Source organism: Acomys minous (assembly GCF_964271855.1).
Source record: "Acomys minous genome assembly, chromosome: 14".
NCBI classification, from domain to species: domain Eukaryota; kingdom Metazoa; phylum Chordata; class Mammalia; order Rodentia; family Muridae; genus Acomys; species Acomys minous.
The window spans coordinates 10,821,465-10,845,021 of record NC_140496.1 but is presented as its reverse complement, the minus strand read 5'-3'; the positions used below and the strand labels follow the sequence as shown (position 1 = coordinate 10,845,021).

The following is a 23,557-nucleotide window of genomic DNA, read 5'->3' as shown; positions in this document are numbered from 1 at the left end:
CTTACAGTTTACAGGCCACAGTCTGAGGTAAGCCATGCCAGGAATTCAAGGCAGGAACCTCGAGGCAGGAACCAAAGGAACACCACTTACTGGCCTGCTTCCCCTGGCTTACTCAGCTCAGCCATCTTTCTTATGTAGCCCAGGCTCACCTGCCCAGGGATAGTACTGCCCACAGTGGTCTGTGGAAAATGTCTCCACAGACAAGCCCACAGGGCAACTTGATAGAGGCGATTTCTTATTGAGATAATCTCTTCCCAGGTATTAGCTGGGCTTGTGTCAAGTTGACCAAAAACAAAAACAAAAACAAAAAATATTCATGACATAGTATAAGTCTGAGGACCTGAGTTTGGATTCCTAAGATCCACACAGAGCCCAGATGTGGTGGTGTGCATCTGTAGCACTGGTTCTTCTACTGAGAGACGGCAAGTGGAGAACACGCTAAAGTTCATGGGCCAGCTAGCCTGGAGTATACCTCAGATGGACAACAAATAGACAGTGTCTCAAACAAGGTAGGAGGCAAGAATCAACAGTGGAGGTTGCCCTCTTATTTTTACTTTTAAGCTGTAGCTCACACCCATCTGTACTTATACACATACACACATGCGTGTACATACACATACATGCACAAACACATATATATATACATACACACATGCATACATGCACAAGTACACACCTGTGCACACACATGCATATGCACACACACACACATTTTCAAAAGAGTTTGTGAAACAAAGCAAGTTTAAATACCTTCACATTTTCCTCAAGAGCATCAAAACTCAGAAAAAGGACAGTTGCCAACTGGGAATTCTATACCCAGTGAAAATATCCTTTAAAAGGAGAAGATGAGTTGACATTTTCCACAAGACAGAAACTGAGCAATTTCATCCCAAAGCCCCAACCTTCAGGAAACACGAAGGGAAAGTGATTTTGGCAGTGAGCTTGGAGGCAGGCAAATGAAAAGCAACAAGAGGTAATAAGATGATAGGAAAAATCTAATGATTGTTGACTGTATAAAAAGAAACCCCAAAAAGGCAATCAGATTTGACGTGTCTGGATAATTAGAATTTATGATCAAGTGGCATGTTAGAGTGGCTCAGTGGCAGTGTGCCTGTCTCGAATCCCCTAGTGAGGGTCTAGGGGTGGGGCTCAGTGGAAGCACCAACAAGGCTCTGGACGTCATCCCTAGAACAGAGCAAAAACAAAGAATGAATCTATTTTCTCTGACTGTTGTGTCTTCATCAAATCTTCTTCATCATAGATATTTAAAAAAAAAAAAAAGAAAAGAAAATAATTTTCCCGTGCGGTGCTGGGCGTGTGGACGGGGAGTGCTTGGTGTCTTCCGGGCTATGCTGTGCTGCTGGCCAGTGCCCTCATGGCCTCTGAGTGTTCAAAGGTTCTGGCTTATCTGGAAATAGAACAAGCACACCAGGTTATGATGAACTTTCACAAACTTCTCCACAATCATTAAAAGAAATGCAAATACCTCAGAAATGTCAACATAATTGGAGGAGGGAGTGGAGCATAGAGCAATTAAAACAAAACAAAAAAACAACTCATCCAAGAGACTCATGCAAGAAAGTAGGAAAGTTATAGCAAATGCTCAAACAGTCAGATAATAGATCTGAATGAAAGACACTGATATTTACATTAAGTGTAAATGAATCAAAGGCCATTATTATTTTTAAAAAGATTCATTTTGTTTTCGTGTGTGTGGGTGCCTGCAAAAAAAAAAAAAGTGTTAGAGTCCCAGGATCTGGGGTTATAGGTGGTTGTGAGTGCCTGATGTGGGTATTGGGAATTGAACTTGGATCCTTTATAAGAGCAGCAAGTGCTCTTAACCATTGAGCCATTTATTCAGCCCCTCAAATTGGATTTTACAAAAGTATTCTCTCTGCCTTCCTCTTGGGGAGGGAGGGAGGGAGAGAGCGGAGGGAGGAGGGGGGACGGAGGAGGAAGGGGGGAAAGAGGGAGTCACCATGGATGCGTAATTATTTACCCACTTACATTTTGGATAACTTCATACGTATTATGGTTTAGAACAAAAGGTTAAAAATGATATGAAAATACCTATAACACGTGGAATTTCACTTAGTTTTTCCATGGGTGGTGGTGGGTGTAGTGTATGTGTGTATACATGTTTCTGTGCGCGTGAGTCTGTGTGTGTATGCATGCACATGTACAGGTGCACAAGCATATATGTATACATGGGTCTGGAGGCCAGAGACCTATAGCTGGGTCCTCTGTAATCTCTCTACACTATTTTCTATGGCGGTGTTTCCCACTGAATCTAGAGCACGTTAATGTGGCTGGGCTGACTGACCAGTGAGCTAGAGGAATCCCCCAACTCTGCCTCCCTAGTACTGGAATTACAAGCATAAGCCTTCACGTCCAGGTTCTTACATCCGTTCTGGAGATCTGGCCTCAGGGCCTTAGACTAGTGAGGCATCCACTTTTATTCCTCGCTGTGTGAAATAAAGAATCACATAAAATGTAACATTTGTACAATTACAGTTGAATACATAAAATATGCATTATCCACTGGGTGCTCAAAAAGCCCATGTTCTCAATGATGTTGCCCCCAAGTCTCTGAGATTATGTTATGTCCTGTACCAGCCTGTCCTTACGTTGACCTTTGGGTCAGAGTCACACTGATACACAAGCTGTCTGTGCTCTGTGACCATTAACCACGTACCATTAACTATATCAAAATGGTACCCAGCGGCTGTAATGTCATCCTTTCAGTGGTGTTGGGACTTTGTTCAACACCGGGTCACGCATACTCTACCCATCTAAGGGACATTTGAGAGGACGAAGGGCTATCTGTTGGAACAGCTGCTGGGTTCACACATCTGGAAGACACCTATTTGTGTGGGAGAGGAAAACAAGCGCCCCAGATGTAGTGCGCCAGAGAGACCTCTGTCATGTCCAGAGCTACCCAAACCTGGACAGCGTCTTCAGGAGCCATGAAGTGGCTCAGAGGCGCCCTGGCAGTAATGAAGATGGCCACTTGGTGGGGCTGTTTCAGAGGGAATCCTCACTCTAGAAGGCGAGTCATTTCTACAGACTACACTCTACACTCCAGAGTCATGGATACCAACCAAGATTATTATAGTTGTAGTTTCCACTTGAAGATTCCTTTTTTTAAAAAAATTAATTAATTAATTAATTTATTTATTAATTAATTAATTTATTTTTACACTTGAAGGTTCTTAACACTTCTGTTGTTGCCCAGTTTGGGAAATCCTCTCCTTTGGTAAATGTGATGGTTCGGTTCCAGTGTCTACTCTGACAGCTGTGGAAACCCAGCCTCTGAGTGTGTCAACGAAGGTGTTTCCAGAAAGGTTTAGCTGAGGTGGGAGGGCCCATGGTGGATGTGGGCAGTGTCAGCCCAGGGATGGGGTCCCAGACTGAAGAAAAAGGAGAAACCGAGCTGAGCACCAGCATGCATGTCTCTCTGCTTCCTGACTGTGGATGCTGTGTGACCAGCTGCCTCATGTTCCTGCCACCGGTACCTTCCCCATCATAATGGACCCTCTGTCCCTCACACTCTGTGCCAGTACAGATCATTTGCTCCTTACGTTGCTTCTTGTCAGTTTCTTTTTTCTATTTCTTTTCTTTTCTTTCTTTTCTTTTTGTCCCATGAATGAAAAAAGCAACCAATAGATTAAGTTGCCCTCTTTAGAAAGTATCTTCAAAACGGCTTCTCCAGCCACAGAAGGTCAAAGCACACTGACCCAGGACATCATTAGCAAGAAAGACTTGATCCAACCATCCCTACCCTTCTCCTTGGGAAGCTGAGCAAAAGCTTGCCAGATATAGGACACTAACCATGCAAGGACAGCCTTGAGAGCCCACATGATCAGGGAAATGGCTTCTCTTTATGACTGTGCATTAGCGTCTGGCTGGCATGGTGTAAAAATTAGGTCCTTTACATTTCAAAATGTTTTAACAGAGGAGGACTAGCCCAGCCCCTATTTTATTTTATTTTATTTTATTTTTATTTTTTGGTTTTTCAAGACAGGGTTTCTCTGTGTAGCCTTGACTATCCTAGACTTGCTTTGTAGACCAGGCTAGCCTCGAACTCACATTGATCCACCTGCCTCTGCCTCCCAAGTGCTGGGATTAAAGGTGTGTGCCACCACCACCCGGCCGCAACCCCCATTTTATTAAGTAAGAAACAGGGCCCAGAATGGCAGGCAGGCAGCTTGCCCAAAGCCTTAAATAGTGGGGCCATTGTATAGCACCCCCCCTTTTAATCTTAAGTTGAGAAATACCTACGCTTGAATTTCTGTGTTGCACAGAGGTAGATTCTCCCTCCCCCCAGCAGAAGAAGGATCACCCAGCCTTAGAGGAACATGAGCCTGTAGGGAAAAGCCCACAAACATGTTTGGGCCAGCTCCAGTACAGAAGCCACATGTGCCAAGGTCCCTAGGAAAGAACCAAAGCTAGTCCTGTATGTCCATGTGGAAAACCATTTATCAATGGTGGGAAACCACTGTCATCAAATGTCTGTCTGCATAAGCAGTACCAGCATGGTACGAATGCCATCTGTGGAAGGACAGAAAATGATTGGGGCTAGTCAGGAGTCAGGGAACTCTGCAGCCTCACTGCTCTAAACGTCCTGGTCTAGAGCCAGCGACGGCTCTCCACCTCAGGAGCCCGTGAGGCTGGGAATGGAGGTAACTTGGCACCACCCCACACAGGTCTGTCATATTTGCTCTGTTGACTCTCGTCACGGTCTCACCCCACAGTGTAGCTCACTGGTTCCCCCGCTCCTTAGCCTGTCTCCCTTGGGTCTTGAACTCGCCTGTGTCCAGGAGTGTCCTCTACCTCAGCCTCCTTTTACAGCTGCACTGGCACCAGACAGACTCTCATACCTTCCATCTGAGCAGGAAGCTCATTTCCCTGACTCCGCATCGGAGGCCCCTCGTGTCTTCTTGCAGGCTACACTGATAGGTTCAGTCCTGAGTAAACCCTGTCTCTCTCTACAGCCACAGTGCCAGACTCCTCTCAGCACTCCTGAACCCCCCTCCCCCCCGCCCTGGCCCCCCGGACCTTAGCTCTAGAACCAAGTCTGGGACAAGTCCGTATTCTGTGGGGGCACTGTGTTCTAGCGCACCTTTTTGACTTTTATGCTTTCTATTTGAACATGTGACTCTGCAGCCTTTCCGAGGCCCTGTCTGGGCTTCCAGGTGGAGTACACTGCTATTTGACAGGTGAGGAGAAAAGAGGGGGGGGGAATGGAAGTCTCTCAGGCAAGGTTACCTCCTCCTTATCAACAATGGGCCCTGGAATTGGGATTAAATATGAGCCATGTGACCTCAAAGTAAGTTCACTTCTCTCCAGGTTTCCCAGTGTCTGGCCTTTACCAGAAGTGCAACTGGTGGTCTGCGTGTGTGTGTGTGTGTGTGTGTGTGTGTGTGTGTGTGTGTGTGTGTATGCGCACTCAAGCATGCGTGTGCAGGAGCACACAGTCACGTGTGCACGTGTATGTGCACGTGGTATATGGATACATATGTGTAGGGACTGAGATATCTCCCCAGTCCTTACAGGACGGCTTGGGAGCTGGTGAGTCACAGGTGTGTGTAGTCAGACCCCCACCCCCACCCTACCCCCGGGATAATTGCAGCCTCTCCCAGCCTGAGTTTTCTTGTTTACAAACTGAGTCTAACAGAGGATTGTGTAAGTTGTGAGACAGGCAGGGGGGAGGAACTAGTCCCGGACAGGCTGTTTTTCTGTGTTTTACCTAAAGCAGACAGTGGGTGGGATCAGGGATCAGCTGCTTGACTCCTAAGCTCTCTAGCCTCGGATTTCCTCTCTCGTTATTGCTGCACAAATAGACACTTTGTAGGGGCACCATGTTTTCGGGGACTGAGTCCCCCCACCCAGGACAGAGCCCTCCGAACAGAGTAGGAAGAATCAGGACTGAGCCTAGCCCCAGTCACAAGGAAATCCTGGCAACTGTTCTCAGTTCTATTGTCATTGCTAGGGTCTCTCCCTGGCACAACTGCCCTCTGGCAAGACAGAGGCACCTGCCATCTACCCGCTAAGGAATCTCTCCGTCTTGGTCCGTTGAGACCTTAGCCTGTCTCAGTTGGCAGGATTCCTCCACGGGCCAAATCAGGGATGCGTTCTTTTTAGACTTCACCTTTCAAGCTTCATTGATTACCTGGATAACACAGGGACACACACACACACACACACACACACACACACACACACACACACACACAGGCACAACACAACACGGGGCACATTCCAAAGGAGATCATCTTTTTATAACTCCAATCTGTCAATCATTACCTGTATATTAATCCCTCAGGTGAGAAGATTGTTAAACCTGTGTGTTTACTTATGAGCAAGTTGTGTGTGTGTGTGTGTGTGTGTGTGTGTGTGTGTGTGTGTGTGTGTGTGTGTGTACCGCATTAGGGGAATGAGTAGGTATTTATATCACACTGCACAGTTTAAATTACCTTTTGGGAGCAGTTTCCCTGTATCACCGCCACCTTTAACATGCTTGTTCAAAGGGTGCGGGGGCTGTTGTTTCCCCCCTCCCCTCTCGCCTCTCCCTCCATATAAGCCGGGCTGCCTCCAGCTAGCTTTTGCACACACTCTACTTACTGGCCCAGAGCAAGTAAAGAAGACCAGTGGAGAGATGAGTCCGTTTTGCTCTGAGTCAGCATGGCTCTACTTGGCTGCCACTGCCGCGCTGGGGGGCATGCTTCTCTGGAGATCCCAGAGTCCGGGGCAGTGGAAGAGGCAGGCGGGGTGCCTCGCTGGCCTCTGGGGAGGTGCTTGCCTGCTCGGCCTGTCCCTCCTCTGCAGCCTGCTCCTCTTATCGTTGTGCTGCTTGCTTCTCCTGTATGTGAGTTCATCCGACCAAGAATTGTTACCCGTGGATCAAAAGGCCGTGCTGGTGACAGGTTAGTGGTCAGTGTTGCTGGGGTTGTCATGGGAAGCAGGATTTGAGACTCTGTCTTGGCGGGATGTTGTCAGTTTTGGCTTGAATGTAAAATACTTAGAGTAAATGATAGACAGCACATATGCAAGGCTACATTTTTAAATTAAATTAAATTTTTATTTATTTATTTATTTTTTGGTGTTCTTTTATTTGGAAATGCTTTTGGAAAGAGCTGGTGGGAAAACGCAAAGTGACAATTGGTCAGGAGCACCTGCCTATACAATGAGTTTGTTAATTTCCTAGGAATAAATATTAATAAGTAAAAACGGCATCATGTGCTGTGTGTCACTGTACCAGGAAGCACCCGGCGGGCTTTTTTCAGGCTTAGGTGTTCTGAGATGACTACTGATCTAGGTTCCAGGTCTGGTCACCCCACCCTGTGTATGTAAGGAAGGTGGCCAGGCCAGCTTCGGGGCAATACATATGCCTGGGGACTGCAGTGCACTTGGAGCCTCTGCAGTTGCCTGGCTGCTATCAGGAATCAGGAACCTCCTGTCCTGTTTGAACCTTTTCTCTACATGTCATTACCATCTTAGTGCTTCTTAATTACATAGAGTTGGCAGTCCGTGCCCAAATCTAGTTGCTCATTAGCTGAGCTGCCGGCCTCTCTCTCTCTTCTTTTGTGTGTGTTATCCCACAGTAAGTGTGAAGCCAAATTAGATTCCTCTGAGTTGTAAAACGGGTTTGTTTGGTGAGGCTGGGGCTTGGGATAAAGCTATAATTAGAATTCTCCAAAGTTATCCTAAGCCAGAAAGGCCTGGAAAGAAAAGGAAAGGCCATCAGTACAGTAATCTAGGGAGGAAGTTGTCACCCCTGCATGGAGAAGTCATGACCTCTGGCTGTGGCTTCTAGCTGCAGTGGGGAGCAAAGTCACAGGCTGATGATTCCCTGAGAAACGGACTTTAAAGTTCTTGTCTCTTTTTCTATTTTTTGCCCTTTACCTTGAACCCAGTAACACAATTCTTTCTTGACATGAGCACAGTTTGCTTCTTGCTGGGGTGTGGAAGTATGGGACATGAGCGTCCATGAGTTTAACAGTGAACAGTGGAGTCAGTCAGTGGGGTATTTCCTGTGTGGATGCCTGGGGTCACCCGGAAGCCTGCATCTGGGGACCTCGGGTTCACTTGAATCCTTAGAGGGCCAGTGGCTGGGAAGAAGGCAGTCTCTACCCAAGCAAGCACCCCAGGATTCTGGAATCGTTCCAGCAAGCACCCCAGGATTCTGAAATCGGTCCAGGTCAAATGTAGCCGTTGCATTCCCCAGTTGGACTAAAGAAGACAGAACCGTCAAGTACCCTGGAGATGCGTCCTGCTCTCTGTCTCTCTTTCTGTCTCTGTACCGATCAGAAGTCAGAGGTTGGTCCTGGGTGTCTGTCTGCCTGAGTCACTCTCCATCTTATCCTTCAAGGCAACGTCTCTCACTGACTCCGGAGCTCAGCGACTGGCTAGACTGGCTTGAGAGTCAGCCTAGTGATCCTCTTGGTTTTGGCTCCTCAGCCTTTCCTACTGCCCCTAGTTTTTTGTTTTGTTTTTTTTTAATGTGGGCACTGGGATCCGAACTCAGGCAGACATGCGTAGAAAGTCCTTTACCCCCAGAGCTCTCCCCAGCCTCAGCAATCCTGGAAATACAATAGCTATGGCCTCCTGCCAGTTGTAGAATCTCTGTGAGGGGCAGAGACTCCAGGAGATCATTTTAAGGTGTAACACTTCTCCAGTTGACCTTTGAGAGGGGCCGGTTCCAGCAGATCCCGAGACAGGTGAGAAAACAGGACTTTACTCGTGCTTGTTTGTCTTATCAATATCTAAATCAAGACAACAGCACCAGCCCGGGTGACTAGCCCCTAAGGGAACTTCTTTGGAATGTTAGAGCAGGGCTACAGATATTTGAGAGGCATTAAAATGCCATTTCCTGTCATTTGCACAATGCAAGCACAAGCTTGGCGTTGTCCCTGGGGGGGTTCAAGATCTCTGCTAAATGGAAAAATTTAGGAATTGGGTGGGAGGTCAAGGGTAGAGGAACTTGCCTTGCATGTCTTAAGGCACAGGTTCAATCTCCAGCCCTGCAAACAAACAAACAAACAAACCAAAACAAACAAAGAAACCAAAATAACAGCAGCAACAACAATGAAACAAAAACAAAACAAAACAAAAAAACCCCTAAACCAAAACACCTGCCAACCACACAAACTAACAAAAACCAAACCTCTAAATGAAATGGACAAAGTTACAATAAATTTGTGATACCTGAACTCATTAAAAGGATTTTAAAAAAGGATTTATTGTTATTTTTTATCTATGTATACACGTGGGGGAGGAGTACATGCACTTGAGTGCTGTTGCCCTAAGGTCAGAAGGGGCATCGGAGCTCCTGGATCTGGACTTACAGGTGGTTGTGACTTGATGTTGCCATGGGAACTGAACTCGAGTCCTCTCAAACAGCAGGAAGTACTCTTTTGAGCTGTTCTCTCCTGCCCTAAATTACATGTGTGTGTGCACACTTGTGACCGTGTGTCTGTGTGTGTCTGTGTGTATGTCCATGTTTCCGTGTGTGTATATGTGTGTGTGTGTGTATGTGTGTGTGTGTGTGTGTGTGTGTGTGTGTGTGTGTGTGTGTGTGTACTACAGTGCACATGTTGAGATCAGTGAGCAGCTTTGGGAGTCAGTTCTCTCCTTCCACCATGTACGTCCAGGAGCTTGAACTCAGCTTTTTGGGCTTCTTGGTGAGCACCTTCACTTGCTGAACCATCTTATTGTCCCAGAACAAACTACAAAACACACACACACACACACACACACACACACACACACACACACACACACACCCCAAGTATTTTCCTTGGGTTTAAAACGCACTGTTTCAGGCAGCCTTGACTTTTAGTGGCTATAGACTAGAGGAAGGAAAGTGACAGTGTGGGAAAAGTCACAGGCATTGTTCCTTTACTTGAAAATGCTCTTCAAGCCGGGCGGTGGTGGTGGTGGCGCACACCTTTAATCCCAGCACTTGGGAGGCAGAGGCAGGAGGATCGCTGTGAGGTTAAGGCCAGCCTGGTCTACAAACTGAGTCTAGGACAGTCAAGGCTACACAGAGAAACCCTGTCTCAAAAAACCAAAAAAAAAAAAAAAAGAAAGAAAGAAAGAAAGAAGGAAAGAAAAATGCTCTTCAAGAACTGATTGAAAGAGGTGGTGGCTGCAATGATGGTTCAGTGGTTTACAACAAGAGTTCCTGCAGAGGACCTGGTTCTAATCCCCGCATCCATGTGGGGTGGCTCACGACAGCCTGTAACTTTATCTTCAGGGGATGTGACACCCTCTTCTGGTCTCACATGCGTATGCCAACACACCTAATTAAAAGTAATAGAAAGAAACTTTAGAAAGAAATCACCTGGCAGGCCAGGGGGATGCAGCTCTGAGGCTGCAGTGCTGGCCTAGCACCCAGAGGCCTTAAGCTCAGTCCCCCACAGCGCAAACCAACCAAACTAAGGTGTAGACAGAAATCCAAACAATGTCCGCAGCACAATCTTACTTAAGATAGATACCCCTCCAGAGCAGCCACAATCCATCATACCTCTTTTGAGTGTCGCAATGTGCAGTCGTGAAAGGTGACAGCTCCAAGAGGTGACAGCTGCAGGGGAACACGAAGCAGCATGGCTACAGGAAGCGAAGGCTACAGGAAGACAAGTGAGCTGAGTGTCCAAGCATTCTCCTCCCACTTCAGACCCCCATGGTGGCTGGTGGGAAAACTGGGGAGAATGTATTTTATAAAAGTAAATGAAAGAAGGAGAGAAGCTGTATAGGAGTTTGTAAATGGCTGGGGTATAAAACATAGATTTTTTTTTTTTTGGTGATGCCATGGAATTTTTCATGCCCTAAAAATATTCAAAAGAGAATAACAGAATCAAGACACAGTGGCTGATGCCTGTAATCTCGGTATGGGAGCTCAAGGTCATCCTTGGATACAGAACATATATGAGGTCAGATACAGACTCTTGTCACAAACAAACAAAAATGTAAAAGAAGTTGGGTCTGGTGGTACAGGTTTGTAATTCCAACTATTCTGTCTGTGGAGGCAGGGGATTACAAGCTAGTAAAATTTTATCTCAAACTAAAAAGGAAAAATAAGATCTGGGAGTGCAGCTGAGGCCCTAGCTTCCGTTCCTAGTGCTGAGAAAAGGAAAAGAAAAGATGAACATGGGCTATTTAAAGAGAGATAACATTAAATGGATCTGGTCACTTTGGTTTCTATTTAATTATGGTCCTTAAGTGAAGGACAATTACAAACTCAACTTTGCAACAATATCCTTTTCCTCTTGGAGTCCTTTGTTTCATTTCCTTGTGATATTCAAAGCTACTTTGCCTCTGAAGCAATCTAATTATATTGAACATGCAGAGAATGTTTGAATATGTTTGTCTCCAAGGTATCCTGAAACTATAATGGTCATTTGAGTTTTTAAATGACTGTAAAATTGGTGAAGAGCGGGTCAGTATGATTGAAAGAACAAAACAAAACACTCAAGCACCAAAAGATGGAAAAACATCTGAAGCCAGAAGCTCATGACTTGGGTCCAGTGCCTACCCCACTTGAGGGTGGGATTCTGATTAGAAGGCCCCAAGGCAAGGTTTAGAGAGGTTTTCTTTTTTCTTTCTTTTTTCTTTTATTTATTTTTATTTATTTATTTTATTTATTTTCTTTTTTTCCTTTTTCTTTTTCTTTTCTTTTCTTTCTTTAAAAATGTGTTGTTTTTTTTTCTTCAGGGATTTCCTTTCTTTCTTTCTTTCTTTTTTTTAAGAGAGGTTTCCAAGGAGCAAGGTGGGCAGAGAAAGGGTGAGGCCAAGTGAAGAAGTCCTCTGAGGGTCACTTCAGCTTGGTCACCCTAGACAGATGTGAGTCACCTCTTAGAGCTGTCCAGACTGGATATCAGGAAGCTGTGGTCTTTGTTATCACCACTCCTGTCAAACATTAGAAAAGGGCAGTGCTGTTCTCTGCCACTTAGCTTCGAAGCATTTTGGCCTCCAGTGATCAGTGGTGGTGACTCTAACACCCTGGGGACAGCCCTCAGACTTGGGGTGGTAGCTGCTGGCTGCTGGGAGAAGAAGTGTACCATGAGCCCATGCACACACACGAAAGGGCTCCAGGGACATTTGTCACAAGCATGTTTTGAATCAGGTGTCTTTGGGCCTCTTGTTAGCAGCTTTTCCTCTTCTGCTTTCCCACGGTAGACTGGAAATATTGTGTAGACACGCACAGCATTTTCTCACAGGTAGAGGTATCGGGGTCAGGGAGCATGAGAGAACTGTGTGCTGGGCTGGCGAGAAGCAGGTCTGAGGAGTGGTCAGGAAGAAAAAAAGTAGGAAAAAAACAAAGTAAAGGGGAAAATGACGTGTAACCAGAGAGAAGGATCAGTCTTTCATCTACTCAATATGTACGTGTGTGTGTGTGTGTGTGTGTTCACATGTATACAGGTGCATATGTATGGAGGTCAGAGGTCAGCTTTGGGCATCATTCTTCAGGAGGAGCTATGTTTTAAAAAAGATTTATTTATTTATGTGTGTGTGTGTGTGTGTCTATGTGTGTGTGTATCTGTCTGTCTTTCTGTGTGTGTTCAGGTTTCTGGCAGAGGGCAGAAGGTGTTATCAGAGTCTCTGGAACTGCAGTTATAAATTCTTGTGAGCCTACTGACCTGGGTGCTGAGACTCAAACTGGGGTCCTCTGGAACAGCAGCCAGTGCTCTTAACTTTCGAGCCATTTTCCCAGTCCCTCAATAAATACTTACTGAGAATACAGTGTGGGCCATCATCTATTTTCTAGGAGCAATGGGGCAGAAGATTTAGAAGGGCATGCAATGCAATCAGCTCTCCTCCTAACCCTTGGCCTTAGACCCACTTGGGCTGGGCATCCCCAGCCCCTCTGCTCATGTGAGACTGTGTCTCTTGATCCTCAGATCCTTCTGGGCTTGGTGGCACAAATGCGGGCAACTTTTGATTTCCACCTTCATGCTCTCACCAGTCAGATTTGTCTTTCTCAGGCACCTTGACTGTTCCCTGCTGATTCTGTGAATCTGAGATGCTTTAAAATCCAGTCAACAGACATGGCTACACCTGACTGCAGCTATGAGATGAGCAAGTACCACTAGGGGAGTACCATGGGCAGGTCTTATGTGCATGCACAGGGGTGGGAAGCTGGGGAAGGCTTGACAAAGGCAGAGCATCCTTAAGAATCCAAAGTAGCTTCTAGAGTATTCTAAAGTGCTTAGGTAAGTTGTTGCATGCATTCAGCTGGCTCTCTCCACAAAGTTTGCTTTATTAGATATTTTACAAATTGAAAATTTCAAAACTTGATACAACCTAAGATGCACCCAGGAAGAGAAATAGATTTATTTTAAGCAAAGATCTCTCTCTCTCTCTCTTTTTTTTCTTCTTATTGTTCCAAATGAAGGATCCAAGTTATGGCGACATCTTCTAGGAGTTACAGTGGAGGTTCTGTAAGTTGAATGCTCTTGGTGTCACCTTGGGATGTGGGCTCTTTTGAATTTAAAAATAGATTATTAAAAGGTAAGAAATTGAGTAAATAGAGAATAATGATCTATGATCAGAGCTTTCCAAGTTCTGGTGTGTGTGTGTGTGTGTGTGTGTGTGTGTGTGTGTGTGTGTGTGTGTGTGTGAGCGTGCGTGCATGTGTGTGTGTTGCTGGGAATTGAACCCAGGGCCTCATGCTAGAGAAGAACTCTACCCCTGAGCCACACCCCTAAATCTGAACAATTATTTTCCTAGGCACTATAGCTGAGGTTTTTTTCTTTTTCTTTTTCTCTTTTTTTGTGAGAGCCTTATAGAACAAAATCTGCCAAACAGCATTGTAAGCTGCCTGAAGGCAGGACCCAGGTCTCTTCTATGTTTGTGCCACCTTTCTCAGAGAGGATCACATTAGCCCCAATACAATGACAATGAGTGAATGAAGGAATGGCCCTGCACCAGTGAAACGCCCTCAACCCTTTGTGATAGATAGCATTACCCTGTCTGACCACTTGCTTAGTCTTGAACCACTTGGTTCTCCTTGCTGGGGTCACCTGTACAGAAAGGGCAGTGTGACATGGCCTTACTCTTGGAGGACCCATTGTTCTGTGGTGATTTAATCGTTGGTATGTTCCAGACAAGACTTTATGTGGGCTTGGTTCTAAGCATGCTCTTACTTACTCAGGTTATGACATGAATACAAGCTCCTTTGTCCCCCACGGGGCTCTGAAGATGCTAGGGCTTTTCTAATTATCCGAGTTTGACATCTGCTCCAGCTCTGTCAACCATAGTCTCCTTCTATGCGTGGCTGCCTCTGCCTACCAGGACTCCCTGGATTCTTTGAGGTTCTTTTGGGTCCCTCTGAAATAACCTCTGTGGCTTTGTCCTTTGTTCTCTGATTTTCCTGGATCCTCTACCACATGGCAAAGCCTCACCAGGCTGTGTCCTCGGTGTGTGGTCTGGTCAAGCTGCAGCTCTGTGCACTTGATGCTGTGTCTTTGGAAGTCACATGACCTAATTACACTCGTGGGATCACTTTCTAAACAGCTATGAACTTTCTAAGCAGCTATGAATGTATTTTAGCACCTAGTACAGATCAGACAATTCCTAAAACAATATCATGCCCTACCCTTTTCCTAAGCTTCTGCCGTCCAGTCGAGCCTTCGGTGAAGGAAGAGCTTGGCTGCACCACTCATTGATGCTGCTTCCATATTGGCTTTTTCATTATTGCTCTGATCATTTATTCGCTTGCATTCTGGCCATTTCCTTGGCTGGGCAAGCTCCCTTTCTGTCGCTAACTTGTTTTTTTCAGGTCTTGGCCCAATCTGGGCTTTTGCTTACAGATGCTTTTCTTATACATCCGGGGTTTAGATCCTTGCCTGTGTACCTCGACAGCTTTTGGCTGTTTTCTTTTAAGCCCTGTTTCGTCTGAGAGCTCCTGAGTGACCAGGGCTATCGTCAACCTCTGACATGGAAGAGAGAAGGAACGGGCTGAGCACGGGCCTCTGGCTGCCAGGCACCAAGAGTACTCACTCACCAGAGAGACTTGCTTCAGTCAAGGACAGAAGAAGAAGCCTCAGGGTAAAAACCAATGCTTCCAGTTGGTCCCGGACAACACTGGTGATGAGCTATTTGGAGAGTGAAGTGGAATGTTCCAGATGTTTGGCACAGTCTATGGCCATACAACACCTGCTGAGAGAATATCACCATAGGACGTCAGCTAAGACAAAGGATGGCGAGGTAGAGAGAGACAGAGAGACAAACAGAGATCCAGAGAGGCAGGGACAGGGAGAACAAAGCTACCAGCTATTTTCTGGGCTGAGAAAGGTGTCCTCTTGCTCTGAACCATGCTTTTCCTGCCAACGCCCTGGTTTGCTCACTCACCACCTGTACCAACATTCTCAGAGTATTGGCTTTTCTTTCTCCTTCCCTTTGAACACCTTGTTGTGGACTCAGGGGAAGTTTGGCTCCCAAGGGAATATTTGGTAACCTGCGGTTAGAACTGAGAAGTGTGGGGACATGCCAGATCTAGTGGCAAGACTGGACCACTGCCAGAACCTCCTACAGTGGCACAGAGTGGTCCCGGCACAAAGCACAGTGTGACCTCAGCTTTGAAGTGCTTTGACCTACAATAAGAGCCCTATAGACCAGGGGCCACGGTATGCACATGGATCGATGGGTCCCCAGGAGCCCCAGGGAGAAAGCACTCCCATGATGGGCACCCAAACATAATAAAGAAAGTTGAAACCAGTTGACCTCAAAGAATAGGACAGACTCTGGGACAGCTGAGTACTCTTTGCCCAGGGCACTGGGGGGAATTTGGAAAGAAAGTTCACACGTTGGGTGTGGTGGTTCATGCCCACAATCCCATTACACGGCAGGATGAAGCCGTGAGGCCTCACTAGAGATTGGCATTGCTACAAATACCAAAGTCTGAGAATGCAAGGAAGGACTGAGCTGCAGAACACATAAGACTCTGAGCGGCTCATTGTTCTGACAGAATCCAGCCAAGAGCTGAAGCAAGAGACAGAACTTTAAGCAGTCACAAAACAGGCATGGCTCCTCTGTAATCTCTTAAGGATGGGCCTCTCAGCCCACCGTGGGCCACTGAGCATACTGTGATCACCTCGAGACAGCTGGAAGCTGCTGTCCATCAACCTCCACCATGTGTCAGGCCAGTGGTTCCCAACCTGTGGGTCATGACCCCTTTGGGGGTTTCATATCAGATGTCCTGCGTATCACATATTTACATTATGATTTACAACAGTAGGAAAATGACAGTTAGGAAGTAGCAACGAAATGGTTTTATGGTTGGGGGGGGGGGTGTCACCACAACATGAGGAACTGTCTTAAAGGGTCACAGCATTAGGAAAGTTGAGAACCACTGTGTTAGACTCACTGTGTGGGGAGTGGTGTTTGAGTTCATTTGTGCTTGGGTACCCATTCCTAGAACTCCAGATTTCCTGATCTCAGGCGTGGACCTGGACAGCATTGTTAAATCCCTGGTAGGAATTAAAGACAACATTAGGCCTGCACGGAGAATGCAGCAGTGCTCAAAGTTTTATAGAAGCCATTTCTCTCCCTAATCCCATACATACCCAATTTCACTGGGTAGGTCCCGCTAGTCACAACTGAGGCTGAGATCCTGATGTGACAGGGCCTCCCTGTGATGGCTAATGGTGTTAACTGTCAACTCGAACCATCTAGAATTACCTGTGAGATGGGCTTCTGGGGATCACCTTGGGCTGTACAAAAAATAGAACCCAGGCTCAGCACTATGGCACATTCATTTCTTCCTGTCTCTTGCCTGGATGGCATGTGGCCAGTGGCTTCAGGCTCCTGCTGCCTTGACATCATCATGCTGGACTGTGCCCTGGAACTCTGAGGCACAAACAATCCTTCCTCCTCCAGCTTGTTTTTACTGAGGTGTTTTGCCACAGTGCCATTTGTTGCTGTTGCTACGATAAAACACCATGACCCAAAGCAGGTTCTAGAAGGAAGAGTTTATCTGGCCTTACAGTTCCACATGGTTAGAGTCCATCCTGGTGGGGAGGCATGGCAGCAAGTGGCAGACATGGTGGCTGGAGCAAGGAGCTGAGAGCTCACACCTCATCTGTGAGCATGAAGCCAGGTGCTGACTAGGAGTAGAGTGAGGCTTTAAAAGCTCTCAGAGCCTGCTGATAGTGACACCCTTCCTCTGGCGAGGCTGTACCTCCTAAACCTCTCCAAATAGCACCACCAAACAGGAACCAAATATCCAAATACCTGAGCCAATGGGGGACATTGGAATTTAAAATGGCTATACCCAGCAACAGGGAAGAAGCTAAGACACTTGCCCCCATGAAGCTTATGATTAGGGTTCCTAAGTGGGTCTTGCCACCCAGTTACCTTTGGTGCCTGTTGGTTTACTCCTCTGTTGTACCCATTGTCCCAGAATGCATCTGGGATCGCCTTCTGCTTCCTACCTTCATTGCTTTTGGTTTAGTCAAACCTTCCCCAAGCTCCTCCTTGGTTGTTGGAATTCCATAGTTGTCTCTTTAATACAGTCTATGCAGAATACCTACAGTGTCCACTGTCATAAAGTGTCTAAGATCAGAAGGCTTTCTTATCTAGCATTTCCTCCTCATGCCTTTCATTTGGGTTTGCCGTTGCCCAGGGCAACCTCGTTGGCTGTAGGCCCTGGCTCTAAAGCCAGTGTGTGCTGCTCCTTTCCTCATGCGAGGAACCCAGAATGTGACTTCCCTGCCTTCTTATCTTCTTCAAAATCAGGATTTCTCAACCTTGGCACGATGACTATTCTGAGCTGGAAAATGCTTCACATTTGCGTCTGCTCACGGCATCTATTGCTTGGACTCAATGGAGACCAATAGCACCCTACTTCCCCACTGGAGATGGTCAAAAAGTCTTCAGACAGTGGACAATGTCTCCAAATCATTGCTATTGGGGCCATAATGGCTTAAGTGTCTGCCTCTTGAGCAAGCACCTTTTGATCGCTAGGTGTCAAGCCTTTTCACTTTCCATACCTGTACTGTTTGTTATGGTTGCTGGACTTCCCTCACATTGAAATATTATAACAGACAACTAGGAAGTGTCAATGCGCCATTCCATGTGACTACCTCAAATACTTCATTCTGCTCCGTAAGGAAACCATTGAACACACGTCCTGTTCTAGTTTCATTTCTGTTGCTATGGTAAAATCTGGCCAAAAGCAACTCAGGTGAGGAAAGGGTTTATTTGGCTTAAACTTCCAGGTCACACTCAGTCCATCACTGAGGAAAGTCAGGGTAGGAATTTAAGACAGAAACTCAAAGCGGAAGCCATGGAAGAATACTGCTTGTTGGCTTGCTCTCTGGCTTACTAAGGCTTGTGCTCAGCTAGCTTCTCTACAGAGCCCAGGACCACCTGCTTAGGGAATGCTGCTGCTGCTTCTCGCAGTGGGCTGGGCACTGGCACATCCATTAACAGTTAAGGCAATCCCCGACAGACAGGATCACAGAGCCACCTGCTAAGGACACTTACTCAACAGGGATTTTGTAGGGGAAATGATTCTAGACTGTGACAAGTTGGGAGCTAATGCTAGTGGTGACACTTCCTGACACACACAGTAAGCACTCAGAACTGGGCACTGAATTAACACAGGCGTGCAGAAATGAACGCCCTGGCATACAGGAGCTATCTGAGTGGTCAGGTACATTTATCAGGTGATAATGATGATCTATTACAGCACCAAGGGCATGTACTTTGGAGTCAAGGAGTTCTAGTTTAACAGCTCTGCCACCTACACCAGGGGCGTGGCCTGGCACAACGTAAATAACTATCTGGAGCCTCCATTTATCTGCTACTTGGAGATGGTGCCTTGGAGAGTGCACCTAGCTAGTTAGTCTTCCTTGCTGGCTCCCAGACCCCAGGTGGTTTGGCTGGGCTTCCTTCTGCTCCTCATCAAGCCTTGCCAATGCCAGGGGCAGGCTCACAGTGTACCCTCAGCGCCTTGGACACACAGTGCCAACTATAAAACCAACACTTAGGAAATGCCCTTGGACCAGCATAATTAGGGCATTAAATTGTATTTGTGATTTAATGGCATCATCTCGGGCAGTTGTCTGTTGAGGCAGTTCCCATGGGGCAGGTCCTGGGAGACTTATTGTCCCCCTGTGACGAGAATGGGTCTGGAGAGAACGTGTTACATTTCAGATTCTTGCCGAACCCTGGGAAGCCAGGGCGGGATCTTTTTGGCTCTCTGTTTTCTTCTTCTGCATCAGCTTTTGCAAACGGTGGGTTTAGTGAAGATGCTGCCTGTTCACCTCTTAGATGCAGGAAGTTACATAGGAAGAACAACCTCCCACCCCGGGACAGTATGAGGGGAACTTCAAAAATCCAAAATTCTGATGAGAGATTATAGTAAGAAGAGCTGCCAGTGGGTTTCAGCTCACTCACGGCGTAATCCCCTTGGGAGAGCTCATCACCCCTTTGAGTTCTTCTACCTGCTCAGAAACCCAGCTAAGGAACACAGTGCCTCAGAGTATACCTTTCTGTTAGGTTGGCTCATACAACTCCCATTGGGCCAGTAAGTGGCAAAGCTGGGGTCTGAACTGAGGTCGTAGTCACCTCTCTAATTCTTTTTTCTTTTTCTCCACCTCTCTAATTCTTATGCTCAAAGTTCGTAACCAATAGAAACTCACTCCCTTCTCTTAGCTTGCATGGGGTTTGTAGTCCACCCAGATCCCATGCAGTAGGGAAAAGTGAGGTCTGAATTCATTCCTGACAGTTGCTTCTGTAAGAAATTGCACACTGGGTGCACACTGGGTGTCCCTTATAAAAAAACGATTTCAGGATATTTGTATATATACAATGAGATATCTTTCAGGTGGGACCTAAATTCAAATAAGAAATTCATTCATTTTTTTCATATCTGTTAGACACACAGCCTGAAGGCAGTTTTTATACAATGATGCACTGTGTGCCTGTCTGTGTCCAGTCTGCCATCTGTCACATAAAGCCATGAGTGACATTTTCCACTCGTGGCTTTATGTTGATATTTGGGAAGTTTTGGATTTTGGAGTAACTTGGATCTCTGCCTTTGAGGCTGGAACTGCCTCACTTATACCCCAGATAGCTGGCTTAACATTACAGGTATTCTCCTCAGAATCCCAGAGGCAGAAAACATGAAATTAAGTTTATTGGCAGGACCACATGCCCTCTGAAAGCTGCAGACAGAAGACCTTCCTTGCCTGCGCCAGTTTCTGCTAGTTCTCGTGACCTCTCACTTAACAACTGCAGCTGTTCAGTCTCTACCTCCACTTCCCCCTTAGCCATCTTCCCCACAGGTCTGGGCACAACGTTCCATTCTCTCTCTCTCTCCCTCTCTCTCTTCTTTTGTGGAGACAACATCTCATGTAGACCAAGCTGGCCTTGACTTTGCTCTGTAGCCAAGAATGACCTTGGATTTTTGGTCCTCCTGTTTCTACCCCTCTAAGTGCTATGATTGCAGGAGTGTGCTACCACACCATGTATTTGGCATTCCAGGTGGAAACCAGGGTTTTGTACATGATAGACAAATGGCCTACCAACTGATACACATCCTTAGACCCAATTCTTTTTTTTTTTCTTATACAGAGATACTAGACATATTAGCATAAGGACCCACTCAATTGCAGTAAGACTTTCCTCAGTGATAAACTGTGATCTAGGAGTGTAAGCCAAATAAACCCTTCCCTTCCTCAATTATGACAGCAACTACCCTGCTCCCTCATAGGGTCACATTCTGAAGCGTTGCAAGATGTAGTTAAACTTACAACACCTCCTCCCAGGCCGTAGCAGGGTTCTGTAACCAGAAGGAGGTTGTGTTTGTGGGTTGAGGGCTAGATTCTGGGCAGACGTGTTGTTGGCTACGGGCACATCCATGCTGCATCCATATATCTCTGCCGTCATCTTCACCCTCCTCTCTATGTTTGAAGTTGGCCTCTGCCAACGGGAAATATGGGGGAACACTTGACTCTAGACTGCAAACAGGGAAGACCTCCCTCTCCTCCATTACCCTGTAGCAGTGGGTCTCAACCTGCCCAGTTACGACCCCCAAAACACCGCGGGAAAATACCGAGATTTACATGATGATTTACAATAGTAGCAAAATTATGGTTATGAAGTAGTGACGAAAATGCTTTTATGGTTGTATGTGTGTGGGGGGGGAGGGCACCACAACATGAGGAGCTATATTAAAGGGTCACGGCGTTAGGAAGACCGAGAACCGCCATTATACAGTTTCTTCCCTGGAGGTAATATTGTAGTTTCTTTGGGCTCCTCTTGTTGCCTCTGCAGGATTTTGGCAAAGAGAACCTGACTGCACGTACTCCCCCAAAGTTTCAGCTGTCCTTTGACCTCTCCTGCCTTTGTTGTTGCTGTTGAGACAGTGTCTCCTGTCGCCAGGAACAGGCCTCAGATTTGTTGTGGTCAAGGGCAATTGAATTTCCAATTTGGCTCTGTAGCTGTGTACCAACACACCTGGTTACACGCTGCTGGGGCTCAAACCCAGGGCTTTTGTTTTGTTTTGTTTTGTTTTCCCCACGGAAAGCTTGTGCTACGTCCCCAACTCTTCCTGCATCTCGATGCCCCCTCCTTCTCCTCCTCCTCCTCCTCCTCCTCCTCTTCTTCCTCCTCCTTCCCTTCTCTTCTACCCTCCCCTCCCCCTCCTCCCCATCCTTCTCCGTTCTTCTGTCTCCTCTTCTTCCTCCTCCTCCTCCTCCTGCTCCTCCTGCATTCATTGAACTTCCCGCAACTCATCCAATCTGACCTTATTTACAACAGAGTCTCTGGCCAGCCCAGCAGCCCGTACAAGCATCAAGCATTGTCCTCTCTTGCAAGGAAGGTTGACTGCTGGTATTCCTTGGCTGCCTACGTGTCTTGTTAATGCCAGGGCAGTGGACCGTGGCCCTGACTTCTGGTTCTCACTGTTCCAGCAGTGCTGAACCAGGCTCCATTCATGAATCTAACCTGCTTTCTAAGAAATTCCTCTCTTAGGAGCACAGGCCCTTGGCTCTGTGGAAGGTACTGAGCTACTACGGACACAAGGAGGCCAAGATAAGAGGGACCTGCACTTCATGGGAAGGAGCCAGAACCTCAAATAATCCAGTCAGGAACGAGCTGGAGGAAGCTGGCTTCCCAACAGGTTATGGCTGACCTGCCTCTTGTGTTACATACAGAAGAGAGTACTGACTTATCACCACTTTGCGTCATCCTGAGCAAGAGATAACAGAGATCAACAATGAAGACAAAGTGTATCACAGGAATGGAGAAGGCCCACAGCCGGAGCTAGAGCCGGCAGGTCACACTGCACCCTGAATCACATCAAGGAAGGCAGGAAGTGGAGCCAGACTATAAAAATCTCAGAGCCCATCCCTAGGGAGCCATTTTCCTCCATCAAGACTCTTCATCCTAAAACAGTGCCACCATATGGGAAGCAAGTGCCCCAAGGCATAAGGAAAGGGGAGACATCTCATGCTCAAACCACAACCCCAGGAGGGGTGGAGCACCCTTACGACCCCAGAACTAGGGAACTCCCTGTGGTAGCCTGAGACCCAGTTGTGTGACCCAGGAAGACAGAGCTCTGGGAGGGAGTTAACTTTAGACAAGATAATGGTGGGGCCCTATGACAGTTTTAGTGCCCTTTTAAGGAAGACAAACACCACCAAGTGCTTGCTTTTTCTCTATCTCCTTCTTCCACTTGAGGAGGTTGTCATCTCCTAGGTAAGAAGAAGATCTCGCGCATGCCAAAACTTAGCCATACTCCACCCCCAACTCAGACTTCCGTTCTCCGGAACCGTGCAGGAGTGGATTTCTATCATTCAATCCCCGTGATGGTATTATTCTTTTATTGCAGGTGGAGCCAATGAACGCATGTAGAGGCCACAAGTTCACTCCCTGTATCTAACATGGTATCTGGCATACAGAGCTCAACAGAGACGGGTGAACACATAACTCTAAGGAGAGGCCAAGAGATGCTAGGGTGTAGCAGTGGCTACGCAGACACTGCCTCGTGCTTGGTCCTTCTCCATTGAGAGCTTCCTGGGGAGTGAACCACGGAGCGCGGGGTTGCTCCTCCCTGAGGTTTAGAAGTAAGGCTGAGTTCTTGAAGTCTGAAGTAGGGATTGGCTCTGGGATAATCAAACAACAGAGTACATCAGTAGCACTCAACCTCTGGCTCATGATCCATTTGGGGGTTGAAGGACCCTTTCACAGGGGTCACCTGAGACCACGGGAAAATGCAGATATTCACATTACAGTTCATAACAGCGGCAAAATTATAGTTATGAACTAGCAATGAAAATAACTTTTGGTTGGGGGGGGGTCACTGCAACATGAGGAACTGTATTAAAGGGTCTCAGCATCAGGACAGGACGGGTGAGGACCACTGGGATACAAGGGTCCTGGTGGACATTAGGCAGGATCCCCTGAAGGCTGGATTCTACAGCAAGCTCCTTACTCTCCTTGGGCTTGTATCAGGGGTTATGCAAAGATGCATAGGGTAACTTGAGTCACAATGGCAGGCAGTGGCAGGTGTAGTGACAAAACAGCTTCAAAACATCTTTTCCTT

General features: G+C 46.8%; 1 protein-coding gene across 2 annotated transcripts in view; it reads left to right on the top strand.

Annotated features, from left to right (window-relative positions):
- Positions 1 to 23,557, top strand: part of HSD17B2 (hydroxysteroid 17-beta dehydrogenase 2) — an 89,353-nt gene that overhangs the window by 29,643 nt on the left and 36,153 nt on the right. The window contains exon 1 of one of the 2 annotated variants that reach the window (XM_084755247.1): positions 6,473 to 6,926. The exons of the other annotated variant lie outside the window; for it this stretch is intronic. Coding sequence (XP_084611373.1) covers positions 6,659 to 6,926 — 268 coding nt within the window. The 5' untranslated portion in view covers positions 6,473 to 6,658. Of the gene's footprint in view, positions 1 to 6,472; positions 6,927 to 23,557 lie in introns of those variants that run through there. 2 annotated transcript variants of the gene reach the window in all.